The sequence below is a fragment of the Trachemys scripta genome, chromosome 1 (assembly GCF_013100865.1).
Source record: "Trachemys scripta elegans isolate TJP31775 chromosome 1, CAS_Tse_1.0, whole genome shotgun sequence".
NCBI classification, from domain to species: Eukaryota; Metazoa; Chordata; order Testudines; family Emydidae; genus Trachemys; species Trachemys scripta.
In genome coordinates, this window is record NC_048298.1 from 36,931,929 (window position 1) to 36,954,637 (window position 22,709).

The 22,709-nt window shown below is 43.1% G+C and overlaps 1 protein-coding gene across 12 annotated transcripts in view; it reads right to left on the minus strand.

The window, feature by feature from the left end:
* Positions 1-3,412: 3,412 nt before the first annotated feature.
* The window catches only part of TTLL8 (tubulin tyrosine ligase like 8), a 58,398-nt gene continuing 39,101 nt past the window's right edge, over positions 3,413-22,709 (minus strand). For 9 of the 12 annotated variants that reach the window (XM_034767407.1, XM_034767397.1, XM_034767417.1 and 6 more), the window contains 6 exons: positions 22,082-22,271; positions 14,882-15,030; positions 13,909-14,155; positions 12,531-12,966; positions 5,506-6,004; positions 3,413-4,181 (listed from right to left, as the gene is read on the minus strand). In XM_034767407.1, the coding sequence (XP_034623298.1) occupies positions 3,973-4,181; positions 5,506-6,004; positions 12,531-12,966; positions 13,909-14,155; positions 14,882-15,030; positions 22,082-22,271 (1,730 nt within the window). In that variant the 3' untranslated portion in view covers positions 3,413-3,972. Of the gene's footprint in view, positions 4,182-4,892; positions 5,033-5,505; positions 6,005-12,530; positions 12,967-13,908; positions 14,156-14,881; positions 15,031-22,081; positions 22,272-22,709 lie in introns of those variants that run through there. The other 3 variants (XM_034767436.1, XM_034767480.1, XM_034767446.1) reach the window with 3 other exon arrangements.

The window sequence follows — 22,709 nt, forward strand, 5'->3', positions numbered from 1 at the left end:
TTTTTTCCCTTCAGATCAGTGGTTCTTACACATAACCATTGGGGTCAAAGCACAATCATTAAATATTAAGTCCCTTCTCATTGTCCTCAGTCTGGAGTATACCTGCTGCATGTCCTGTCAGCAACACTGGATCTACATACATACAGGCATTTCATAACACAGTAATTGTATGTTGTATTACATATCATTCAGAATTCATAAGTTGTACAGACAGGGCCGGCTCTGGCTTTTTTGCCGCCCCAGGCAAAAAAGCCTCCCGCCGCCCCCGCCCACCCTCTCCCTGGCGGGGAGCGCAGCAGGGGAGGGTGCCGAGCCCGGCCGCGGGCCGCTCTCCCCGACCAGCCGGAGTGCTGGGAGGAGGGCAGAGAGCCCGGCCGGGGCTCCGCTCTCCCTGGTGGCCAGAGCGCCGGGGGGAGGGTGGCGAGCCCACCGCGGCTCCGCTCTCCCCGGCGGCCAGAGCACCGCTCTCCCTGGCGGCCAGAGCGCTGGTGCCTGGAGCCGGCCCTGTGTACAGAGCCCCCAACTTGTCACAGCCCACAATAAACACAAATCAGGACTTACATGTGATATACATGATGCTGTACTGGTATAATACTGGCAATGTGCGTTTACTGGAATCCTTATGATCTGGGCAGTGGATTTTCATTACTGAGTGTGGGGAAACTGTCAGAGAGATCTGTTTCTGAACCAATCTTATGGATATGATCTTTCTTCCCTTTGTCTTGCTAACAGGCTTATCCTTTTGCATTTCCAAGTGTTCATATTTCAAATTAGACAAGAGCATGTCCATCAATAAAAACACCATTGCAGAGATGACAGTACACCCGAAATATTCTGGGTGCAATGTATGACTTGCAGCCCAGAGGCAGGGGGCACAAAGGTGGTTTTCAGCCACCTTTGTGCCCTCCCAATCATGGACTGTTTTGTGGGATGGAGACCCCCCCAGCATAACTTAAAGTCCTAGGAGCCTGTCTAAATTACAGCAGCACCCCAAGGCTGTCCTATGATCCACTGCACTGCCTGGAACCTCTGCAGCACCATGTGCTGTGGCCCACCCCTGGCCCCTAAGCAAGGGTTGGCAAGTCAGAAGGCAGCCTTACACAGAGCTTGGGCAGGGGGAATCCTCCCTGGCTGGATATGTGGCTTTTACGACCTTATGCCACTCCAGCCCTTTTACACAGTGTAAAAGGAGCCTGAGTGGAAGGTGATCATCTAACCTCAAATAAAAACATTGCATGCTATACAGCAGGTGGTTTTGGTGCACATGTCAATCCTAGTCAGCTCACCATATCTTGTACCATTCTTGTTGATCATTTACTTATTACAGTGTAGCGAGGAGCAAGCTGGGCCCCTTTGGTTTCAGCCCCTGATGCCCTCTCCAACCAGTCAGGAACGCCTCAACTTGATGCAACACCAGTGTTCTTTATTTACAGTTCTTTTCCCACCACCACTTTCCACCTATGTACAGGTGCAAGTGCAACTTTGTCAAGTACAGGCCTGGCCAGCAACAGACCAGAAGGCTCTCACCTCCCTCTGTGCGTGCGTGCGTGCCTGCCTGCCTGCCTGCCTGCCTGGCCTCTCCCACCTTTCCCCTGGCTTCCTCCCAGCCTTTATAGCTCTGGCTAATGAGGCTGGCAGGTGCTGCCCATTACGAGGCAGACACAGGACTATCCAACCAGCCCCAATCCATTCCCCTTGATTGGAGCTGGAGTGGCAGGAGCTGATTAAGTGCTTCTCACTCAGCACCTTGTCACATACAGCAGTGGTTCTCAAAGCCGGTCCACCACTTGTTCAGGGAAAGCCCCTAATGGGCCGGGCTGGTTTGTTTACCTGCTGTGTCCGCAGGTTCAGCCGATTGTGGCTCCCACTGGCCGCGGTTCGCCGCTCCAGGCCAATGGGAGCTGCAGGAAGCGGTGCGGGCCAAGCGATGTGCTGGCCACCCTTCCTGCAGCCCCCATTGGCCTAGAGCGGCGAACCACGGCCAGTAGGAGCCGTGATCGGCCGAACCTGTGGACGCGGCAGGTAAACAAACCGGCCCGGCCTACCAGGGGCTTTCCCTGAACAAGCGGTGGAGCGGCTTTGAGAACCACTGACATACAGGATACTCTGTTTACTGGGATTCAAGATTACCATTCTCATATTTATTAATGCAGTCTGTTTGCATGTCTCTTCTGATATCAGGTGACCTTAAAAGATGTCTGTACTTGGTATAATAAGGATCATTCACATAGGCTCAAATTATGGTTCCCTGATGATTTGCTTGGTCTTGGACATTTTTATAGCATGTCTTATGCATAGGCTCTCTTTTTCCTGCAGTCCCACCCACTGTCTGCTGCTTTTATGGCAAATACAAGTTGTTTTAATGAAAGAATAGGATTTAATTTATCATCTCCTATGCACTCATGCTTGCTTTTTTGCATGAAAAGGGTGTATCTGGCATCTTCAATAGTTTGGGTAGGAAAAAAAAAATCTCTAGAGGAGGTCAGTATTTCACAACCTGGAATGTGTAACCACAATCAGATTGCCAGCATTTTTCCAGGGCCTTGTGAGCCTACCCCCACATTCTCTGTCTCAGACAGTTAACTGAAATAGATTTATTCAGCCACTTGCAACTTGCTCCTAATTGTATGAGCGACCACTAGAGTCAGAACGTGCTAATTTTCTGTAATGCTGGGCTATGTCACGACTGAAGCCAGTTGTTAAAGATCAGTCACACTCAAGTGTGATGTACCCTTGTCATTCAAACAAGGTGCCAGAACTATCACAAAAACCACTGGGTCTATTCTTGGGAGTAGTGGTGAAACCAACCCCTCCTGACTTTTGAAATAGATTGAACAAAAAGAAAATGTACTGGAATAAAAAACCCTGCAGTAGCAGTAAGATGAATTGATTGGTATAACAGGCAGTTTCTATCACTAGTGTGTTTTACATTTTGATTCTATGAAACTCTTTGTTCCTCTTGAGCTTTGGAGATGTAGAGGCTAATTCTGATTTTAAGCCCCGGGTTGTGGAATAACTTATTAGGAATTCTGCACTGGCTATTCCTGACAAAATGGGAACTGGATTCTGACAGGTATTGTAAAGAAACTCCAATAAGCACCCTGAGGAATCCCCAAGACGCTCTAAATTAGGGTGGCTTCTTTCCTGACTGACAAATAGAACAGGCGTCTGTCAGCTAGACATCTTTAAAGGGTCCACAGCCCACCGTTGGAAGATAGGCTATTCCATGGATCACAGATGAGGTCAATTCCTTGGTCAATTCAGGAAGAAAAGCTAAGAATATAGAATCACTTTGACACTACTATCCTCATATTAATGGCGGGGAAATAAATGGCTGGTTTAACTGGTTCACCTTGTCTGACTTAATTGACATGTGGACCATGGAAGAGCAGTAAAGGACCATAGCCCAAAGTACGGAAGGATATCCCAAGAAGATATTTTATAAAAAGGTACTGATCATAAGCAATCTTCCTTTCTTCCCCAGGTGTCTCCAAGAAAAAGATATCACAATGTGTTTTTTTTACACTATACTATGTGCCAGTGGACAGGTTGGCAAGCCCTTCCACTCCCATTCACTGACACACAAGAGTTTTTACAGTTGATGAAATTCTTGTTTACAAGATGGCCATCATACAGGGGATTGCAGATGCAAAAATGGAGGGAGTATTGCATGACATAAAAAGAGAGCTCACTGTATTTCTTTGAACTTTCCACACAGTTGGGTTCAGCATATTGGCCACAGAGCTGCTGTAATAGTAAACTTTGTTAATTGGCTTCAATATAATCAGTTAGTCTCCAACACAGCCATGGTTTACAAAAATCTCCAACTCTTGCAGCCCAAGACCTTTAAATATTATCTTTGAGTTGCTCATGGTAAATAATTTTTCTTCAACATCGGTTTATGCAAGGCTTGTACAGTTCTATTTTTGTTTCAAAAAACGCCTTTAAAAGACTGGAGTACTCAGAATGGACTCATATGTTTTCAGGGAAGACATTGCTATGAACAGTTATCTTGTTGCTGGTCACCTTCTTTTCGGGGGTAGAACAATCATTCATAGGTAAATATGAACTTCCTTGCAGTACTGTTGCACAAAAGGAGCTGCAGTGTTTACAAGTTTTCTCCAACTGGAAAGTGTCTCCACAAACTAAGCATGGAATTTTCTTGTTGCTGTTCTGCAAACCTTCAAAAAAATAAAGCAGTAATTAATTAACCCACATTTCAACTGAAATCCATATTTTAAAAGTCCTTATTATGCAAAATCATAATAAACTCTTCAAAAACTGTGTTCAATTATACTATATAGCACTTTTTCAATAGTAAAACAGGACTACATGGAAACCGTGAGCCTTAGATATTAATGCAAAATCTGTTAATACATGAAAAGGACTGTGTAGATACCACAAGCAGACCATTCTGTAAGTGTTGGATGTGTATGTAAGCCTGTAGGCAAGAGTTCAACTGACAGTGAAATATGCCTATTCATCCAACTCTTGGCAAACTGAACACCACATACCACATCCTTATGCTATGTTTTTAAAACACACTTGGCAGTATCAGTAGGAAGAGGATCCCTTTTAATGAATTTAGAACTTATGAAATGTTAGGGCTTATAGGCCTTTAAACTGAAATCCTCTTCTTATCCACAGAACAGGTACAGATGACAGCAGCTGCAGTTCCTGTTGCCCTGATGATGTTTCAAAACTGACCTGGAGAACTACTGAAGTTCAGTATCCATATTTGCTTAGTCTTTGACCTCTCTGACCATTAGGTTCCAGTTTGTGCTAAAAGATGGTGATTTTGTAATGTTAATATCAGTCCACTGGAACCGGTGCATAGTCCCCACATATCCGGCAGCCACGACCAGCACCCACAAATTATGGTCACTACTGACTTGGATTACATGTGAACTAGTGATACAGAGGTGAAAGTCTCTGTACTCCAGTACCAATCCCTTGAGCCATCCAGAGATAATAGGAAGTTGAAAGAGACTAGCCAGCTATCACTAGCAGAAATAATAAGGACTTGTGACCTCTGCACAGAAGAAAAATGAGTTGGGCATTATTGTGGATAGCTTAATAAACACTTGTGCTCAATAGGCAGCAGCAGTCCAAAAAACAAACAAGATGTATGCTGTATAAAAAATGCAATAGAAAATAATCTTCAAAATATAGTATGCCATTATATTATATATACAAATGGTATGCCCTCACCCAGAATACCGTGTCCCATTCTGATCACTCTCTCAAAAACAATACAGCAGAAATACAGGGGATTCAGAGGCAAGCAGCAAAACTTATTAGAGGCATGGAGAGATTTCCAAAGGAGAGACTGAAAAGTTTGGGGCTATTTCTATTAGAGAGACAAATAACTAGAATACGATACTAGTATACAAATAGCTAGCTAAGCAATCCAAAAACTTATGCTGTATACCTAATTTCTACTTTCCCTCTAAAATGTATTTTTATGTAATTTATAGTGAAATAATGCTAAACAGCAGATATTACCTGATATTTTGGAAGGCTGAAGTAAAGGCCAGTCCAAGGGATTCATATTCTGAAAGGTAGAGGCGGTCTGATTTACTCTGTGAAAGCTTGAATCTGTTATTCCTTTTGCCTTGTTTATATACTGCACATGTTTCGTCTCTGTGATGCTTTGTGTAGGTTGTAAAACTAAGCTGGGAAAATCTATGTGCCCAGTGGATTTCACATGTGCATCCCTTACTTTACAACTTTTCCCTGGTGGCCTCTTGAGAGGCTTAGGTAAAGTGCAAAAAGTAGCTTTTTCAATTTTAATTTTGATGTTTTGCTTGTTATTTACAGTTCCTATTGATTCTCCTTGTTTTTCATGATTGGGTGAGGCACACTCAGTTGTCTGTGGTATTCTTGCTAATGTGTCAAGAAAATTCAAATTAGTGATGGGAGCAGCTTTCTGCCTTGATCTCTTAATACCAACTCCTTCCACAAAAAGGTCCGTAACACTGAACGGCGGCAGATCCAAAAGAGGCTTGAGAGACACAAAAAAGAAATTAAATTTCTCAACAGAATCATGTACTACTAAATTATAAATGAAGACACTACTGTTTCATGGGTTACATCTATTTATAAAATGGGATCATACAGCACTTTGTGTGACAAAGGATTCCACACCACTGTGACCAAAACTGCATAATTTAGAACTTACTAAAGCTACTAGTTTCTACATGCTGTCTATTTTTCCACTTTATATAATGGGCCTAACACATTGGCCAAGGAAAATTAACAAAATAATAATGGAAAACTACTGAGACTTCTGCTTTTATACTAAACTCTGATTTATGGTTACTTCAGCCTATCAAACCCGTCACTCTTGTTTGTCTGTATCACCCAACTGTTGCACCCTGTCTGACACCTACATTGTAAACTTGCTGGGTGAGAGTCCCTCTTCTTTGATACTTGTCTCTGCGGTGCCTAGCACAACAGGGCCCTGACCCTTGATTGGGGCTCCTTGGTGCTACGGTATTGGAAATAATATATTACCACAACAATCATGATCAATAAGGTGAAAGAAACTTTTCAACACAATTAAAATCCTCCCCATTCAACCCACTGTTCAGAAAAAAATGGGGTAAAAGCATAAGCCTTACAGCATGCCTTGTAGGTTGAAATTAAGAATGACAGACCATCTCCAGGACTGGCCCCTGAGAATGCCTGCTCCAAACACAGTAACCGACTCTAGGGATTGTTAGCTTGAACATCCCAGCTGATCTCTACTTTCTGGGTAAAACACAGTCTCTAAATAAATAAAATACATGGAGATATACCTATCTCATTGAACTGGAAGGGACCTTGAAGGTCACTTCACTAGCAGGACCAAGTACTGTCCCTGACAGTTTTTTTTTTTCTCCCAGATCCCTAAATGGCCCCCTCAAGGATTGAACTCACAGGCCAATGCTCAAACCACTGAGCTATCCCTCTAAGAAACAAAAAACTTACAAAAGCCACAAAAGGAGCTTAACAGCTCAAAATCAACATCTTGAACTGTACCCAGAAACAAAGCCAGTACAGGTGTAATATAATTCCTGGAAAATAATGCTAAGAAAGCAGGTATTTATTAGAGCTGGCCAAAAATTTTAAAATAAAAATATGAGGGGAAAGTCAGCATATTCAAAAGGGTTTTAATTGCATTGCTTTTGTAACAGTCCTTTCTTTGTTTTCTGAATTCTGCCAGAATGTTTCTTTTAAACTCAATTTTTGGTGATGAAATCAGAATTTTTCTAAATTTAGTTTTTTTTTCTATTTCAAAAACGTTACCTTGTGACTAAACTGACCAATCAAAATTGGCAATACCAAAAACTGGATTTATGTGAGGTGAACAGAAGATGGCCTAAGAAGCCAGGGAATTAACTGATTCTGTACGTCTGCTGCAGCCTCCACTGCAACCAGCATAGTTCAAAGCCACGATCCTGTGAACACTTATGCACATGATTAACTTTATACACATGGGATTGCTCATATGCATAAGTGTTTGCAGGATCAGAGCCTGAAGTCATACCTGACTGGTTCAAGTCCCAGAGACAGCACACAGTAAAACTGCCATCTGTTCTCCCTCAAGTATGTTCCCCTCTGGGGCACAGCAAGTCAGAACTTGCATCATAATCACTCTTGGTGCTGCAAGCATCTTATTTAATTTGTTTTAACTGAATAACTAATTTATTGTGCTCTGTTTTTCTTCACTTTAGATATATCAATCAGTATAAAAAAAGAACACTAAAATAATTTACTAATTAACACGAAGATTAACATTGGCCTCAGTCAGTTGCAATGACTCTAGAATACAGCATCCTGTTCCTTCCACTGTAAGAACTCTGAACCAGATTAGCACACTGTTTAGTTACCAACTAACCCATCAGTTTGAAGCAATAAAGTTATAGCCATTACTCGTTAAAGGTGGCTAACACTGAGAAAAGGAAGTGTTTTGTTTAAATAACCTCAAACACACAAAGGCCAAAATTCAATGGTGAGATAAATGAGCCTGTAAATATCCAACACTGAGACATAACTTGAGAATGCTATTGCACTCTTGTAGAATGAGCTCACACCCATAAAGGGGGCATAGCCGAAGCCTCTTCATATGCAGTCTTGATGCAGGAAGTTATCCACTTATAGCTCGTCTGTGAAGAGATTGCCTGTCCCTTCATATGGTCTGCATATGACACAAACAAACAAGAGGAAGCCTGAAAGGGTTTAGTCCTGTCCAGCCATCGTCTGACATCCAATGTGTGAAGATGATGCTCCTCTGGCAATGAATGCAGTTTAGGAAAAAAACACAGGCAAATATGTCGCCTGGTTTAAATGAAACTGAAAGACCACTTTCGACAAAAATTTCGGGTGCAGTTGCAATGTCACTTTGTTTTTGGAGAACTGTGTGTACAGAGGCTCTGCCATCAAACCCTGCAACTCAAACACTCTCCTTGCAGATGTTATCGCTATGAGGAATGCAGTTTTTTGACATGAGAGGAAAGGAGCAGGATGCCAGAGGCTCGAACGAAGGTCCCATGAGAGCCACTCTGACTATGTTAAGGTGTTACAAAGAAGCCAGTTCATCACGGGCAGATGAAGACAAAGGATTTCTTTCAAGAACCTCGCCACCATCTTCCAAGAATGGGAGCATGAAAAGCTAAGATTGCCACCAGGCGCACCCTTAAAGAGCTAAGCATTAAGGTACGATGATTGAAGATGCAGCAAATACTCCAAGATGTTTTGGATACTAGCCAGCATTGGCTGAACTCCAAAGATGACTTGCAGAACACTGGGCTTCAGCGACCACTCATGGTTCAGGGAAAAATTCCTGCTGAGATGGTCTGCAAGATGATTCTAGATCCGTGACAGCAGTCCTGGTTGGTAAGGGCCAGATCAAGGAAATGCCTTGACATCATTCCCCTGAACCATCCACCACTGCAAGGAGTCCAGGATTGACTGAGGGAGGAGCACTAACCTGTCCAGGGGTGAAGGGATGGAAGGAAAACAGTTCTGAGCCTGTATTGGCACAACCTTGTGAATTGAACCACCTGTATACATGCAGACATGTGGCCTAAGAGCCTCAGGCACATGTGAACTGTCATGGAAGGCTGGGACTGCAGACTGAGAGAAAGGCTACAAATTGTCTAGAAATGGTTGATGGGCAGGAATACCCTTGAACTCGTAGAGTCTATTAGGGCCCCAATGAAATTGATTTTCTGAGTGGGGACCATTGTTGACTTTCCTGTGTTTATGATGAGACCCAGGCAGTCGAGTAGGTGCAGTGTGATGCCCAGGGAAAGACTGTACTGAAAATGGTGGTTCACCACAACAAAGCAGAGAAATCTTCTGTGGCTCAGGAGAATTGCCACATGGATGTAAGTATCCTGAAGGTCCAGAGCAGCAAGCCAGTTGTTCTGAGTCAATGTGGGGAGGATAGTTGAAAGGGCAACCATATGGAACCTCAAGTATCTGATATATTTGTTGAGGTTGCGGAAGTCGAGAATAGGTTTTACTCCTTCCTTGGATTTGGAAACCAGGAGGTACCAGGAATAGAAGCTCTGACCCTGGTGTTCCAGAGGAACTTCCAGCAGCACTCCCATAGCCAGTAAAGAGAAGACTGCTTGAGGAGCAGTATCTCATAAGAGGGGGCCCTGAAGAGGGGTGGGAAGGGCAGATGGGGGTGGGGGAGGAGTGGAGAGGAACTGAATAGCTTAGCTCAATTTGATGATGCTAGGACCCAGCTTGTAATCTAGCCCCAAACACTGTAAAAGCGAGCTAGCCTGTCCCCAAACAGAGGCAGAGTAAAGGGAGTAATGACTGGACCTCTGCTCTGCTCCAAGGAGTCAAAATGGGCACTTGGGGAGTGCCAAGGGAGGGTGTGTTGACTGGTCGAAACCCAGACTCAAATGCCTCCTCCTCTGGGATCTATGCCCCTTTCTGGGGTAATCCAACTGTCTTGAGAGAAAAAAGGCTGCCAAAAGGTGCATTGTGAACAGTACTGTTGCTGTCTGCACTGATGGCGTATACACCCCCAAGGAACATAGGGTGGCCCTATAATCCTTGAAGGAGTGCAGGGACTTGTCCATGTTGTCTGAAAACAACACCCAGCACAGAAGGGCAAATCCTCTATAGTTTGCTGCACATCAGAAGCAATGCCCAAATTCTGCAGCCAGGACGCCCTTTCTCATGGTCACCGGAGAGGACAAAACTCTGCCCAAAGTATCCACAATGTTCAATACAGACTGCAAACAACATCTTGGCCACTAAACAGCCTTCGCTGACAAACTCCCAAAATTGCTCTCTGGAGGTTTCAGGCAGCTGGCCCACTAACTTAGACATATCTGTCCAATTTACAAAGTCATACTTGGACAATGTCTGCTGGTTCGTGATCTGCATTTGCAGGGTGGAGATCTTCCTGCACCTTAAATCCATCTCTTTGGAGTCCTTGTCCTTAAGAGTGGACTTAAACCTGCTCTGCTGGGCTCTGTCATTCACTCCAGCTACGACTAGGGAGTTTGAGGCCACATGGGAGTACAACCCTCAAATCCCTGCACCAGGATGAAACAGCATTTCACCGTGCACTTTGCAGTAAGCAGTATTGAAGCCAGTGTGCTCCAGGGGACTTGTGTAGGCTCTAGGAATGCATCATTAGTAGGGAGGGCTACTCTCCCAGGAGCAGATGGCTGCAGGATATCCACTAACTTATGGGAGTTCTCTGCAGAAATCCTGCCCAAATGCCCAGGAAAGGAGCCACGCACCGCAAAAGGTCCTGACAGGCCTTGAAATCCGCTGGTATTGGAGGACAGGAAGAACCAGGCACTGATGAATCATCTGGGGATGAAGAAGAGGTGGTTAACTGCATCAAGGCTGGCTCCCATTCCTGGACTGGCAGAGCTGGAAGGGACAGCTCCATGGGCTCTGCACAGGAAAGACTCACTGGTGCCTGAACCTGCCACTGATTTGCCTGGCAACCTTGCCTTAGAGCAAGCTGAGGAGTGCAACCTCTGCAACTGAGGAGCATGCCATGGATTACATGGAAGCTACTGAAAAGGGTCGGGCATTAGTGGCCAGTAGAAGCCCCATACCAACCGCTCCATGAATGGTCCCCAATGTAGGTTGGGTGATGGAAACTAGGAGGAGGAAGATCCCGACCTCGATGCCAAGGAACCTTGGGTTTCCAGGGATAAAGGAGGAGACAGTCCTGAGGGAGTAAGTAACTGGTCTGACTCCTCCGTTGCCCAAAATAAGTCAGAGACCAGTGTGAATGATGGAAGAGGTATCACCAGCAGCGAGTACGCTGGTGCCAGAAATGGTGTTGACCTTGAAGTCAGCAGCACTACAAAACAGCTGACAGTGCCAAAGTGAAGGGCAGTGAAAGCTGCCACGGTAACATCCACGGTGCCAACTGCAATGGAGTTTCCTGGTGCTGAGGTCCCAGGTACCAAGCCCAGTATTGGCTCTGCTTCCACTGAGTGAGGAAGGGTGAACCCAAGGGTTCAGCAATCCCTCCAGCCAATGGGGCTATAAATGACGCAACACTGATCAAGTCCTGGGCCAAAGGAGACGTCATGATGGAAAGTTGGAAGAGATCTGTATCCACATAGTATGCTGCCGATGTCAAAACAGTTGGTGCTGGTGTCACCCTCATCGGTACCGGACTCAACGAATGCCGTGGGGCCAGAATTGGAATCGATGGTACAGGGTCTATAGCCCCCGTACTCGATACTGGGGAGGGGTTAGAGGCACCCGCGTCATCCTGCATACTGGCACTAACCCCATGCCGGTCCACGCTCTTCTTGAGAGAGACGGGAGAGTCCACATGAGACCAGGAGCAGTCTCAATTGGTCTTATGAGACCTTTTCCTCAGCACGCTACATGGGGAACAGCTCCTCAGTCTCTTTGGAGAGGTGCCTGCTCCAGAGTGCAAGACAGAAGGATTCTTGGAACCTGAGGGCGACCCCTGACCAATGAGGACCTTGGTGCTGAAACAGGCCACATGGCTTGTTCAAGCAGGTGCTGTTTTAGGCAACGGTTGCTTGCAACTTGAGTCAATTTAATAAACGATCTATTGACTGAATACCATTTCTTGACATGAGCCTCATCCAAGCACAACAAGCACCACGTGTGGGAATCGCTCTTAGGGACTGTTCCCCCACATGACGGACAATGTTTAAACAATGGTGAGGGCATCACAGGAGAATACTTCACTAAACATAAGTAGCACTAAGGGTATTACAAAGTATACACAGCTAGAAAAAACACTAAACTAGTGACAGAATGTGAATTTAAGACCACACAGAGCTCTGACTCCCGCCATAGGAGGTAAGAAGGAACTGAGGGGGTTCGGGGTGGTGCTGCCTCATGTAGCCAAGGGAGGGGCTATGGCCACAAAGTGCAAGTGCCACTCCTCTACAGGTACTGCTAGGCAAAATTCTCCAGCTACTTCTCCACACACCTAAGTTAATTAGATTTTAAAACAATCACCAAATTAAATTCCATCTGATTAGTGAATGATGTAGAATTATTCGTACCTGCCTCCAGAGAAGTTCGAATTTTCCAGTGTCCCAGATTTTGTCACGTTTCTTCTCAGTAACTAACTTAATTGTGTCTTCTTGTACCTGCGCACACAGCTCTGCTGTGACGGGTGTAGAAGGGAACATTGTTGGGCTAGTATTGATTTCAATCAACCATGGTTTAAAGTCTTCTCCAAGAATAAAGTCTGCCCCATATAGCTCAAAACTGCTCTTCCGGGCTTCAACGCTCTCTTGAGCCATCCTCATTGTGTAGGTAATGGCTTTTTTCATGGACGGATAGATAACATTTCGCCAGATATTGCCTCGACCTCTCTTTTGTAAGTACTCCTGAAATTTGGTGCTTGTCCACATATTGTGCCATGGCAATAGAGGATTCCGGTCTGCAGCATTTTTGTAATGTTTCTGGATAGAATTATTGCAAAGATGAATGGAGCTGTGAAGAGAGGACACCACAATTATAGCAGGCAGCTGAAAAAATGCAAGAAACATATTACATTAGAACAAATTATCTTCATATTAAAATCTCAGGGTTTTGATTATTAAACCTATTTTCAGTTTCCTGCATTAATTCCCCTCTAATGTAAGACAAAGGATGGTCTTGTGGTTAAAACACTGGCCTGGGCCTCAGGAAAACTGGGTTCAGGTCTCAGCTCTGTCACACTCTCTTTTCGTGTCTTGGGGCAAGTCACTTAAGTTCTCCATGCCCCAGTTCCCTGTCTATAAAATGGGGATAATAATGCTACCCTATCTCAAAGGAGTGTTGTGAAGATACATTTGTTAATGGTCATTAGGCATTGTGATGGGTGCCATGTAAGTATTCTGATAGAGCATCTACAAGGGATTAATTTACCAGATATCCTGCCACTCCCAATCTCTGGTATGGCCCTTGCTAAAAATATGTCCCCATGGAGATATTTAACACTTGTTCAATTTTAATAAGTTGTATAGAATTTCCCCCCAAAACTCCCACAGTGTGCCTATCGCTTTTCTTGAATATTTGATAAATAGACTACAGCATACATAAAAGAACAAACATCCCCTAATATTCTAAAATGCTCTAAAATTATGTTTTCTATAATATTCATATGGATGAGGGCACAGTAAGAATCACTATTTTAAGTTATGACAACTGCTGACTGACACTAAGAGTCTAATTAAAGCATATCACCATGACCCCTGTTTACACACTGTAACTAAATGCAACTTCAGAAAATCATCAGAAAGTCAAAGCATTAGCATAGACTGGTTTTATGAAATTTTAACACTACCATAATTCCATGGTCAAAATTCAGGGACCTGATGTACTGCAGAATTTTTTAGCCTGTTCATTCACTATTCTGTATAGCAAAATATTTGTTTATACTTCCTTGGTTACCTGTCTAGATTGTCTAAGGAGAAACGCTGTGTAGAAAATCTCAGATAGCTTTCTTTATAGAACCATATAGTCAGAGGGTTCCAGTCAGTGACAAGAAACCACTGTCTAATATCAAATTTAGTATCATAAATTAGCAATGGTGTCTCAATGTACTTCTGTACCACCCACTTGTGGTCCTTTACTGGAAATTGATCTGTTGCTTCTACTAGCTTCAGAATATCATCCAGTCTATTTTTGCACACTATTTCTGGAAGAGAAAAAAATTAAAATAATATGCATGTTAATGTCTAATAATAATGTATGTAGCTGACAGTGTACGAAAATGAGAGATTATACATGAAAGAGAATTTCCATTTATCCTACTTATGCACGCAGGAACAATAGTGGAGTATTGATAGATCATCAGGAAAAGACCTGTTATGGTAGAATTAAACAAAAACAAACAAATAAACCCCCCCAGTTTGCCTGCATTAATTATGTTTTTTAAACCTTCATTGTTCAGACAAACAAAGACATATATTTTACCTGACACCTGAAAGATTTACCTGTAACCTAGCGATTATGGGCCCAATCCAGCAAAGCATTTAAGCATGTTCTCAACTTTAAGCATGTGAGTAGTTCCACTGACCTTAACTGAAAGGACTTTCATTGAAGACAACAAGACTACTCACATGCTTGCACTTCAGCACATACTTAAAGTTCTTTGCAGGATTTGACAAGTTTCCCTTCTGCTATTCCTTCCCCAAGATACACAAAGTAATAGAGGTAAGATGTTAAAAACCATGTAAAAATGACTCTTGCATAGAAAATGGGAAAGGTTCTGATTGGAAATGTTTATGCAGTTATGAATGGCCTGGTGGAATGAACTGCAGATGTACACAGTACATTTACAAGTTGCCTCTCCAGATGATATCCAACAACTTTGGGTAATAATAAACACTTTAAATTAAAAAAAAAAAAAAGAAGCTCTTACCTCTGCCACGAGATTTTGCTCCTGGTTTAATAATCCAGATATTGTGGTTACCGTCTATGTCTTGCTGTGGGTTTGTAGACATGATTTTGCTCAGAATCTTTTGACATTGTGTAATGTAATTATGTGCACTACAAATGACAGCACCTTCACTACAAACAAACAAAATTTTAAAAGGTAATACTTTATGCATAACTATTTTAGAAGAAGCATTTTATGAACTTAGCTTATATAGTTGTCAATATTGTTTTTCTAAAGTACAGTGTGAAGTGTTTCTTGCTACAGTGATAGAAATTATTAGATTATGGATTTACAGAAATAAGTCTCACAGGTTACTGAGCTCATTTATTTTGGGTATTGTCTCTTCTCCTCCTCCCACCCCCAGGCTATGAGAGCAATTGTGTGGAAGTCCGTATAACAAGATACAGATTTATTGTACAGTCAAATAGCAATATGACTACATCATACATTTCCTTTATTTATATTGTGCTATTATGTTGCTATTATGCTATTTCTATTGCTATTATGTTCTGAATATCAGCCTAAGATTACTTTCAAAGTCAATTAGAACCTTAGTGTCAGGGAAGTTCTGTTATTAAGGAAATAATCTGCTTATAAAAACTTGCAATAATGGGGTAACGTGAACTATGAAAAGCACAGGAGTGAGGTTAATTGCAGGCTGAAAGAAGGGGGAATTCTTTCTTTAAATAACATATAGAGGGGTTAGATCCAACATGTAGACAGCCCTGGGCAGGCAGGACAGCATGAGAAGAGCTGGCACCCAGTATCTGAACACTGGGAAAGTCAAGGCTAGTCTCATCTTTCTTTTCTAGACCTTTTAATTGCATAGACAGCATAAAACATAAAGGAATATATGTCTTCACAAACTGTGTCTCGTCAAAATCATAGAATATGAACTCTTCGAGGCAGGGACCGTGTCTTTGTTGTGCATGTGTATGGTACCCAGCACACTTTTGGATGGTCAATGAATAAATAGTAATACTGTTGTTTATTATCGATATTGTGGTAGTGCTTTGGGAGCCCAATCATAAACCAAGAACCCTCTGTACTAGATACAAAGACAGAACAAAAAGAGTCCCTGAGAATGCAATCTATGTAATCCTTGGCCCATGTGCATGGGCATTGAGTTATCTGAGCTCCTTCTCCCTGTAAAACTTCTGGTCCTGTATGCTCTTCTGATCCTGCCAGGTGCTGAGTGCCTTCTGAACGGTGCTCACTCCACTCAACTCGTGCTTAAATCAAATGTGAGTTGAGGAAGGGTGGATGCTTCTCGAGAGGTGTCAGCATCTTGCAGGATCAGAATCTACACTTATTAATTGCTTAGTTATCAAGATGATGGCATGGGTAAGATCATAGCTGCTGTATACAAACATATAAAAACATCAAATCTTACGAATACAAGTAAGTTGTGGTTTCAGCCTCTTGAGAATATTAGCCTTCACATTCTGGGGGAGAGGAGGAAAAGGTGGTAAATAATCTTTATGTCTGGCAATCGACTTTGTGCCACTCTGTGAACCTGTCATACCTCATCTACCTCAGCAGGGTCAGGCTCAATCAGTACTTAGATGGTAGGCCTTCAGCCCCACGATACTGTTGGAAGAAGAGGTTGTACGGATACCCCTCCAAACCAGTACTAAAACAATGCACCCAATATGATTTAGGAAGTATTGTGTTGCTGGAAGTATCATCTAATAGATGAGATTTAAAATCAAGATGTCAGTCTCCTGGACACTAACGATCACATCATCAAGGCAGTGGTCAGAGACCTTCCATTGTTCAGACAACAAGAAAGACCAATTATCCTAATCCGACCACGATGACTTATAGACTCCAATGAATTTTGAAGTCTGCTAAAAGACCCAACCCACAGAATGAGAAGTCAAGGACCTGGTGAATCATTACCATTCTATACTGGCTGCAGTCATTAATATGCTGCCCCCCAAACAGTCCCTTTCTCTCCATCAACACACAGTCCTCCTTGGTTTTCTGACACCCTGTGCTGGATGAAGACAAGAGTGGAAAACTGAGTGCCAATGGAAGAAAACAAAGGCTGATTCAGACAGGGTGACACATAATGAATTCCTCAAAGCCTATGCTGAGCTGTATTACAGACCAAGAGAACCTTCCTATCAGCCTCCACTGAGGCTGCCAAATCCCACCCCAAGGAGCTATCCAGGGTGATAAACTGCCACATCAATCCTGAATGCCTGCAACCTTTATCAGAGCCAAGTACCAAGCACTCTAAGAACCATCATCCTACTTCACTGAAAATATCACACCCATTCGAGAAGTCTTTTCAAACAGGATGGATCTGCTCTACTTCCACCAACCAAGAGCACACTTGCGTTCCCAGCATTCAGGACATTCACTCAGCAGGAAGTTCTAGACACCATAAAGGAGTCTTGACCCAAGACTTGTGAATCTGACTCATGCCCTTCATGGCTTGTGAAAGAGAGTCATGAACAACTGGTGCCACTGCAACTGAATGAACCAATGCCTCATTCAGAGAAGGAATCTTTCCTTCCTCCTTCAAACATGGAATAGTCCAACCTACACTGAAAAAACCCACCTCGCATAGTTTAGTCCTAGCCAACTACCACCCATCATCAATCCACCCATTCCTGAGCAGTTCATAGAGAAGCTACCAAAAGGCCAACAATGAGCTCCTTTAATTGAAGGTAACATTCTAGACCTGGATCAATCTGGATTCAGGCCAGGACACAGAACTGAACCCACTTTTGTGGCACTCATGGGTGAAATGTCAATGGATAGAGGACAGACATCTATTCTCATTCTCCTAGGCCTCTGTGCAGAATTCAACACTGCTGACCATGAGATTCCACTATCTTGCCTGAGACAGGTGGCAGGGATCCATGGTAATATGCTAAAATGGTTTGAGTCCTTCCTGAAAGTAGTGATGGGAAACTGCACCTCCACAACTAAACCCCTGACTTGTGGGGTTTCACGGGGATCAATTCTCTCTCTGATCTTTTTCAAAATCTATATGCAAGCACTAGGTGAACTGGTCAGATGACACAGACTCATGTGCCGGCAATATGTAGATGATACAGAGCTCTTCCGATGACTCACCACAACGCTACCACTAGAGCTTGATTGAGTTCAGCTCTTGGATGAAGCTGAACGTAAGATAGACAGAGGTGTTGCTGGTGGGCAAAGGAAAGCCTTTTAGAACATAAGACAAACATAATAACGGCCTTACTGAGTCAGACCAAAGTTCCATCTAGCCCAGTATCCTGTCTTCCAACAGCGGCCAATGCCAGGTGTCTCAGAGGGAATGAACAGAACAAGTAATCATCAAGTGATCCATCCCCTGTCACCCATTCCCAGCTTCTGGAAACAGAGGCTAGGAACTTCATCCCTGACCATCCTGGCTAATAGCCATTGATGGACGTATCCTCCATGAATTTGTCTAGTTTTTCTTAACCCTATTATAGTCTTGGCCTCCACAACATCCTCTGGCAAAGAGTTCCACAGGTTGACTGTGCGTTGTGTGAAGAAATATTTCCTTTTCTTTGTTTTAAACCTGCTGCCTATTAATTTTATTTGGTGACCCCCTAGTTCTTGTGTTATGAGAAGGAGTAAATAACACTGACTTATTTACTTTCTCCAAACCATGATTTTATACACCTCTATCATATCCCCCCTTAGTTGTCTCTTTTCCAAGATGAAAAGTCCCAGTATTATTAACCTCTCCTCATATGGAAGCTGTTCCATGTCCCTAATCATTTTGTTGCCCTTTTCTGAACCTTTTCCAATTCCAATGTATCTGTTTTGAATGGGGCGACCACATCTACATGCAGTATTCAAGATGTGGGCACACAATGGATTTATATAGCGGCAAGATGGTATTTTTTGTCTTATTATCTATCCCTTTCTTAATGATTCCCAACATTCTGTTAGCTTTGAAGATCTTACAGCCACAGTGCAGTCCACATTGGTTGAAGATACACTCCCACAATTAGTCAATTCAGCCTGTACTCTTGGATGCCTTGCTGACCCAGAGCTCTCACGTAGCAGTATACACTAGTAACACTTTCTACCATCTTTTGCTTGGCTAGGAAACACTGTCCCATCCTGGTGGGCAAAGACCTGCCTCAGTTATTCAGCCTTCATCATCTCTTGGATGGATTACAGCAATGCAATATATCTGGGCACAAAGACATCAGTATTTAGGAAACTAGTACAGAATGCTACAGCATTTATCCTCAGCAACACAGGCTACTGGGAACATATCAAACCTGTCCTCCACTCCCTATACTGGCATCCCATAGAATAATGAATCAGGTTCAAGGTCCTGGACCTTATTCCATGCCCAGGATATCTAAAAGACCATTTAAAACTTCAGGACAAAGACTGTGGTCCACAACTACACTCCTCTGGAACAATGGAATTCTCAACAGTAAAACTTGTCTGTGTGGGAGACAGAACTTTCCCTGGGGACGGTCCAAGAATGTGGTGTGAACTCCCCCAGGCACTAAGATCTATCATAAACCTTTCCACTTTCTGCTCTAAATCAAATCAAAGGCACAGTTCATTGACCTTGCCTTCTCTAATATGAACACATAGCAACAGGCATATTTATTTTAAAAAAATAAAAGGACACACACTATCAAAACAAGGCACTCTGCTGTGCACACTTTTCCCTCTGAGAGTGGATGAGAGAACAAACATGACATGACAGATGTATAATCATCTAGTTTACTGGAAGGCACTCAGATACTATGGTATAAGTGCCGCATAAAAACCTGAATAGAATAATCCCATTGCACTTTTCTTAAAATAGGCATGATAAAACCCTACTGTCCTGGCCAGAGTGCACCTCAGATAATTCCATGTTGCCTACATAAGTTCTCGCTGTAGTTTCAAATGTAAACAGTGTCCTGTCCTTCCATCCTGAATGGTTGTGTAGTACGGCTGTGCACTGCTAAGCCATGTGCTATGGTAGGCCTTCCATGTGCTAGTTTAGTAACTCCATTAAAATCAGTATACACTGATTTACACCAGCAGATGATCTGACCCTATATATTTGTATAATGCTTGAGTTCCTTTGATGAATAGAACTAAAGATCAGAGGGGTAGCCATGTTAGTCTGTATCCACAAAAACAACGAGGAGTCCCATGGCACCTTAAATCCTGGCATAGATATACTGGCACATGAAAAGGAGGGAGTTACCTTACAAGTGGAGAACTAGTGTTGACAAGGCCAATTCAATGAGGGTGGATGTGGTCCATTCCCAATAATTGATGAAGAGGTGTCAATACCAAGAGAGGGGAAATTGCTTTTGTAGTGAGCCAGCCACTCATCTCAGGCATTGGCACTCTGACAGCAGGATTATCCGGCTATTTGGACTCTCTCCTCAGACCCTACGCTACCAGCACTCCTAGCTATCTTTGAGAACCACCGACTTCCTGAGGAAACTACAATGCATTTGTGATCTTCCTGAAAACAACATCCTGGCCACCATGGATGTAGAAGCTCTTTACACCAATATTCCACACAAGGATAGACTACAAATTGTCAGGAACAGTATCCCTGATGAGGCCATGGCACACCCGGTGGCTGAGCTTTGTGACTTTGTCCTCACCCACAACCATTTCAGATTTGGAGACAACTTATACCTTCAAGTCAGCGGCACTGCTATGGGTATCTGCATGGCCCCACAGTATGCCAACATTTCCATGGCTGACTTAGAACAATGCTTCCTCAGCTCTCGTCCCCTATCACCCCTCCTCTACTTGCTCTACATTGATGACATCTTCATCATATGGACCCATGTGAAGGAGGATTTTACAGCCAAGCCCTAAGATACAACCGCATTTGCTCCAATCCCTCAGACAGAGACAAACACCTACAAGATCTTTATCAAGCATTCTTAAAACTACAATACCCACCTGGCAAAGTGAGGAAACAGATTGACAGAGCAAGACAGGTACCCAGAAGTCACCTACTACAGGACAGGCCCAACAAAGAAAACAACAGAACACTACGGGTCATCACATACAGCCCCCAGCTAAAACCTCTCCAGCACATCATCAACCATCTACAACCTATCCTGGAACATGATCCCTCACTCTCACAGACCTTGGGAGGTAGGCCAGTACTCACTTACAGACAGCCTCCCAACCTGAAGCAAATACTCACCAGCAACTACACACCACACCACAGAAACACTAACCCAGGAATCAATCCGTGTAACAAACCCTGTTGCCTACTCTGTCCCCACAGTCACACCATCAGGGGCTCATTCACCTGCACATCTACTAATGTGATATATGCCATCATGGGCCAGCAATGCCCCTCTGCCATGTACATTGGCCAAACCAGACAGTCTCTACGTAAAAGAAAAAATGGACACAAATCAGACATCAGCAATGGTAACATACAAAAGCCAGTAGGAGAACACTTCAATCTCCCTGGACATTCAATAACAGATTTAAAAGTAGTCATCCTTCAACAAAAAAACTTCAAAAACAGACTTCAAAGAGAAACTGCAGAGCTACAATTTATTTGCAAACTTAACACCATTAATTTGGGCTTGAACAGGGACTGGGAGTGGCTGGCTCACTACAAAAGCAATTTTCCCTCTCTTGATATTGACACCTCCTCGTCAATTATTGGGAGTGGACCACATCCACCCTCACTGAATTGGCCTTGTTATCACTGGTTCTCCACTTGTAAGGTAATTCCCTCCTCTTCATGTGCCAGTACATCTATGCCTGTATCTGTAATTTTCACTCCATGCATCTGAAGAAGTGGGTTTTTACCCATGAAAGCTTATGCCCAAATAAATCGGTTAGTTTTTAAGGTGCCACTGGACTCCTCGTTGTTTTTGTGGATACAGACTAACACGGCTACCCCTCTGATACTTGACAACATATGGGGGTTGGACGGGATGACTTCCTGAGGTCTCTTCCAACCCTAATCTTCTATGAGTCTATGATTATAGTATTTCTTATTGGAATTAAGGGTCTATTTCTAATCTGAATTTACATTTAGGGCCAAAATGTGATACATTTACTCACAATGAAGATTATCTTACACCCCTTACAATGGGGCTATTTGTGGGGTAAAGTACTACTCATTATGAGTAAGGGAATTATAACCTAACCCTTAATCAGGACTTTAATTCAAAACAGTTAATTGGAGTTGTGAAATCTTACTGAATGAGACAGTAGTACTGTTCAATTAAGTCTTTCCATTCCTCCTCACTAAGAACTGCAGAAGCATCCACTGCTGTGTCAATGTCCTCGTGTTCCATCTGCCCAAGGTAGGTTTCACAAACCTGGCAAGCCATGTCTATTAGTTTTCCAGGAAGTTGCTTGATTTCCTTTTCATCAGAATCTACAGGATCTAAAAAAAGCAGATGATTTAGGACATGTCAGTGAGGTAAGTACATTTCTGGAACATACGTACAATGAGAGAAGCAAGTCTTCCCCAATGTATGGGGATGGCTTTCTTCTGGCTTGCAATAGATTTCTTTTTTCAGTTTGAGAGTTTTTATTGTTTTGTACAACAGAAACAAAATGAGAAAGGAAAAATGAATACGTTACAAAGGTGTTTGCAATGACTCCCTAGCTGAAGTTACATTGAGACTGCCACTTAAAGCAGGACTAAAAGCCCAGTGTGAGGGTGACAGGACCCCTGCCAAGAAGAGACAGTGGTGCTCTAGTCTAGTCCATCATGATTACTCCTGAGGGCATTCTGCACCAAAAAATTAAAAATTCTGTGGACAATATTTTAAAATTCTGCAAAATTCTGCAAGTTTTATTTGTCAATAAATAAATGCAG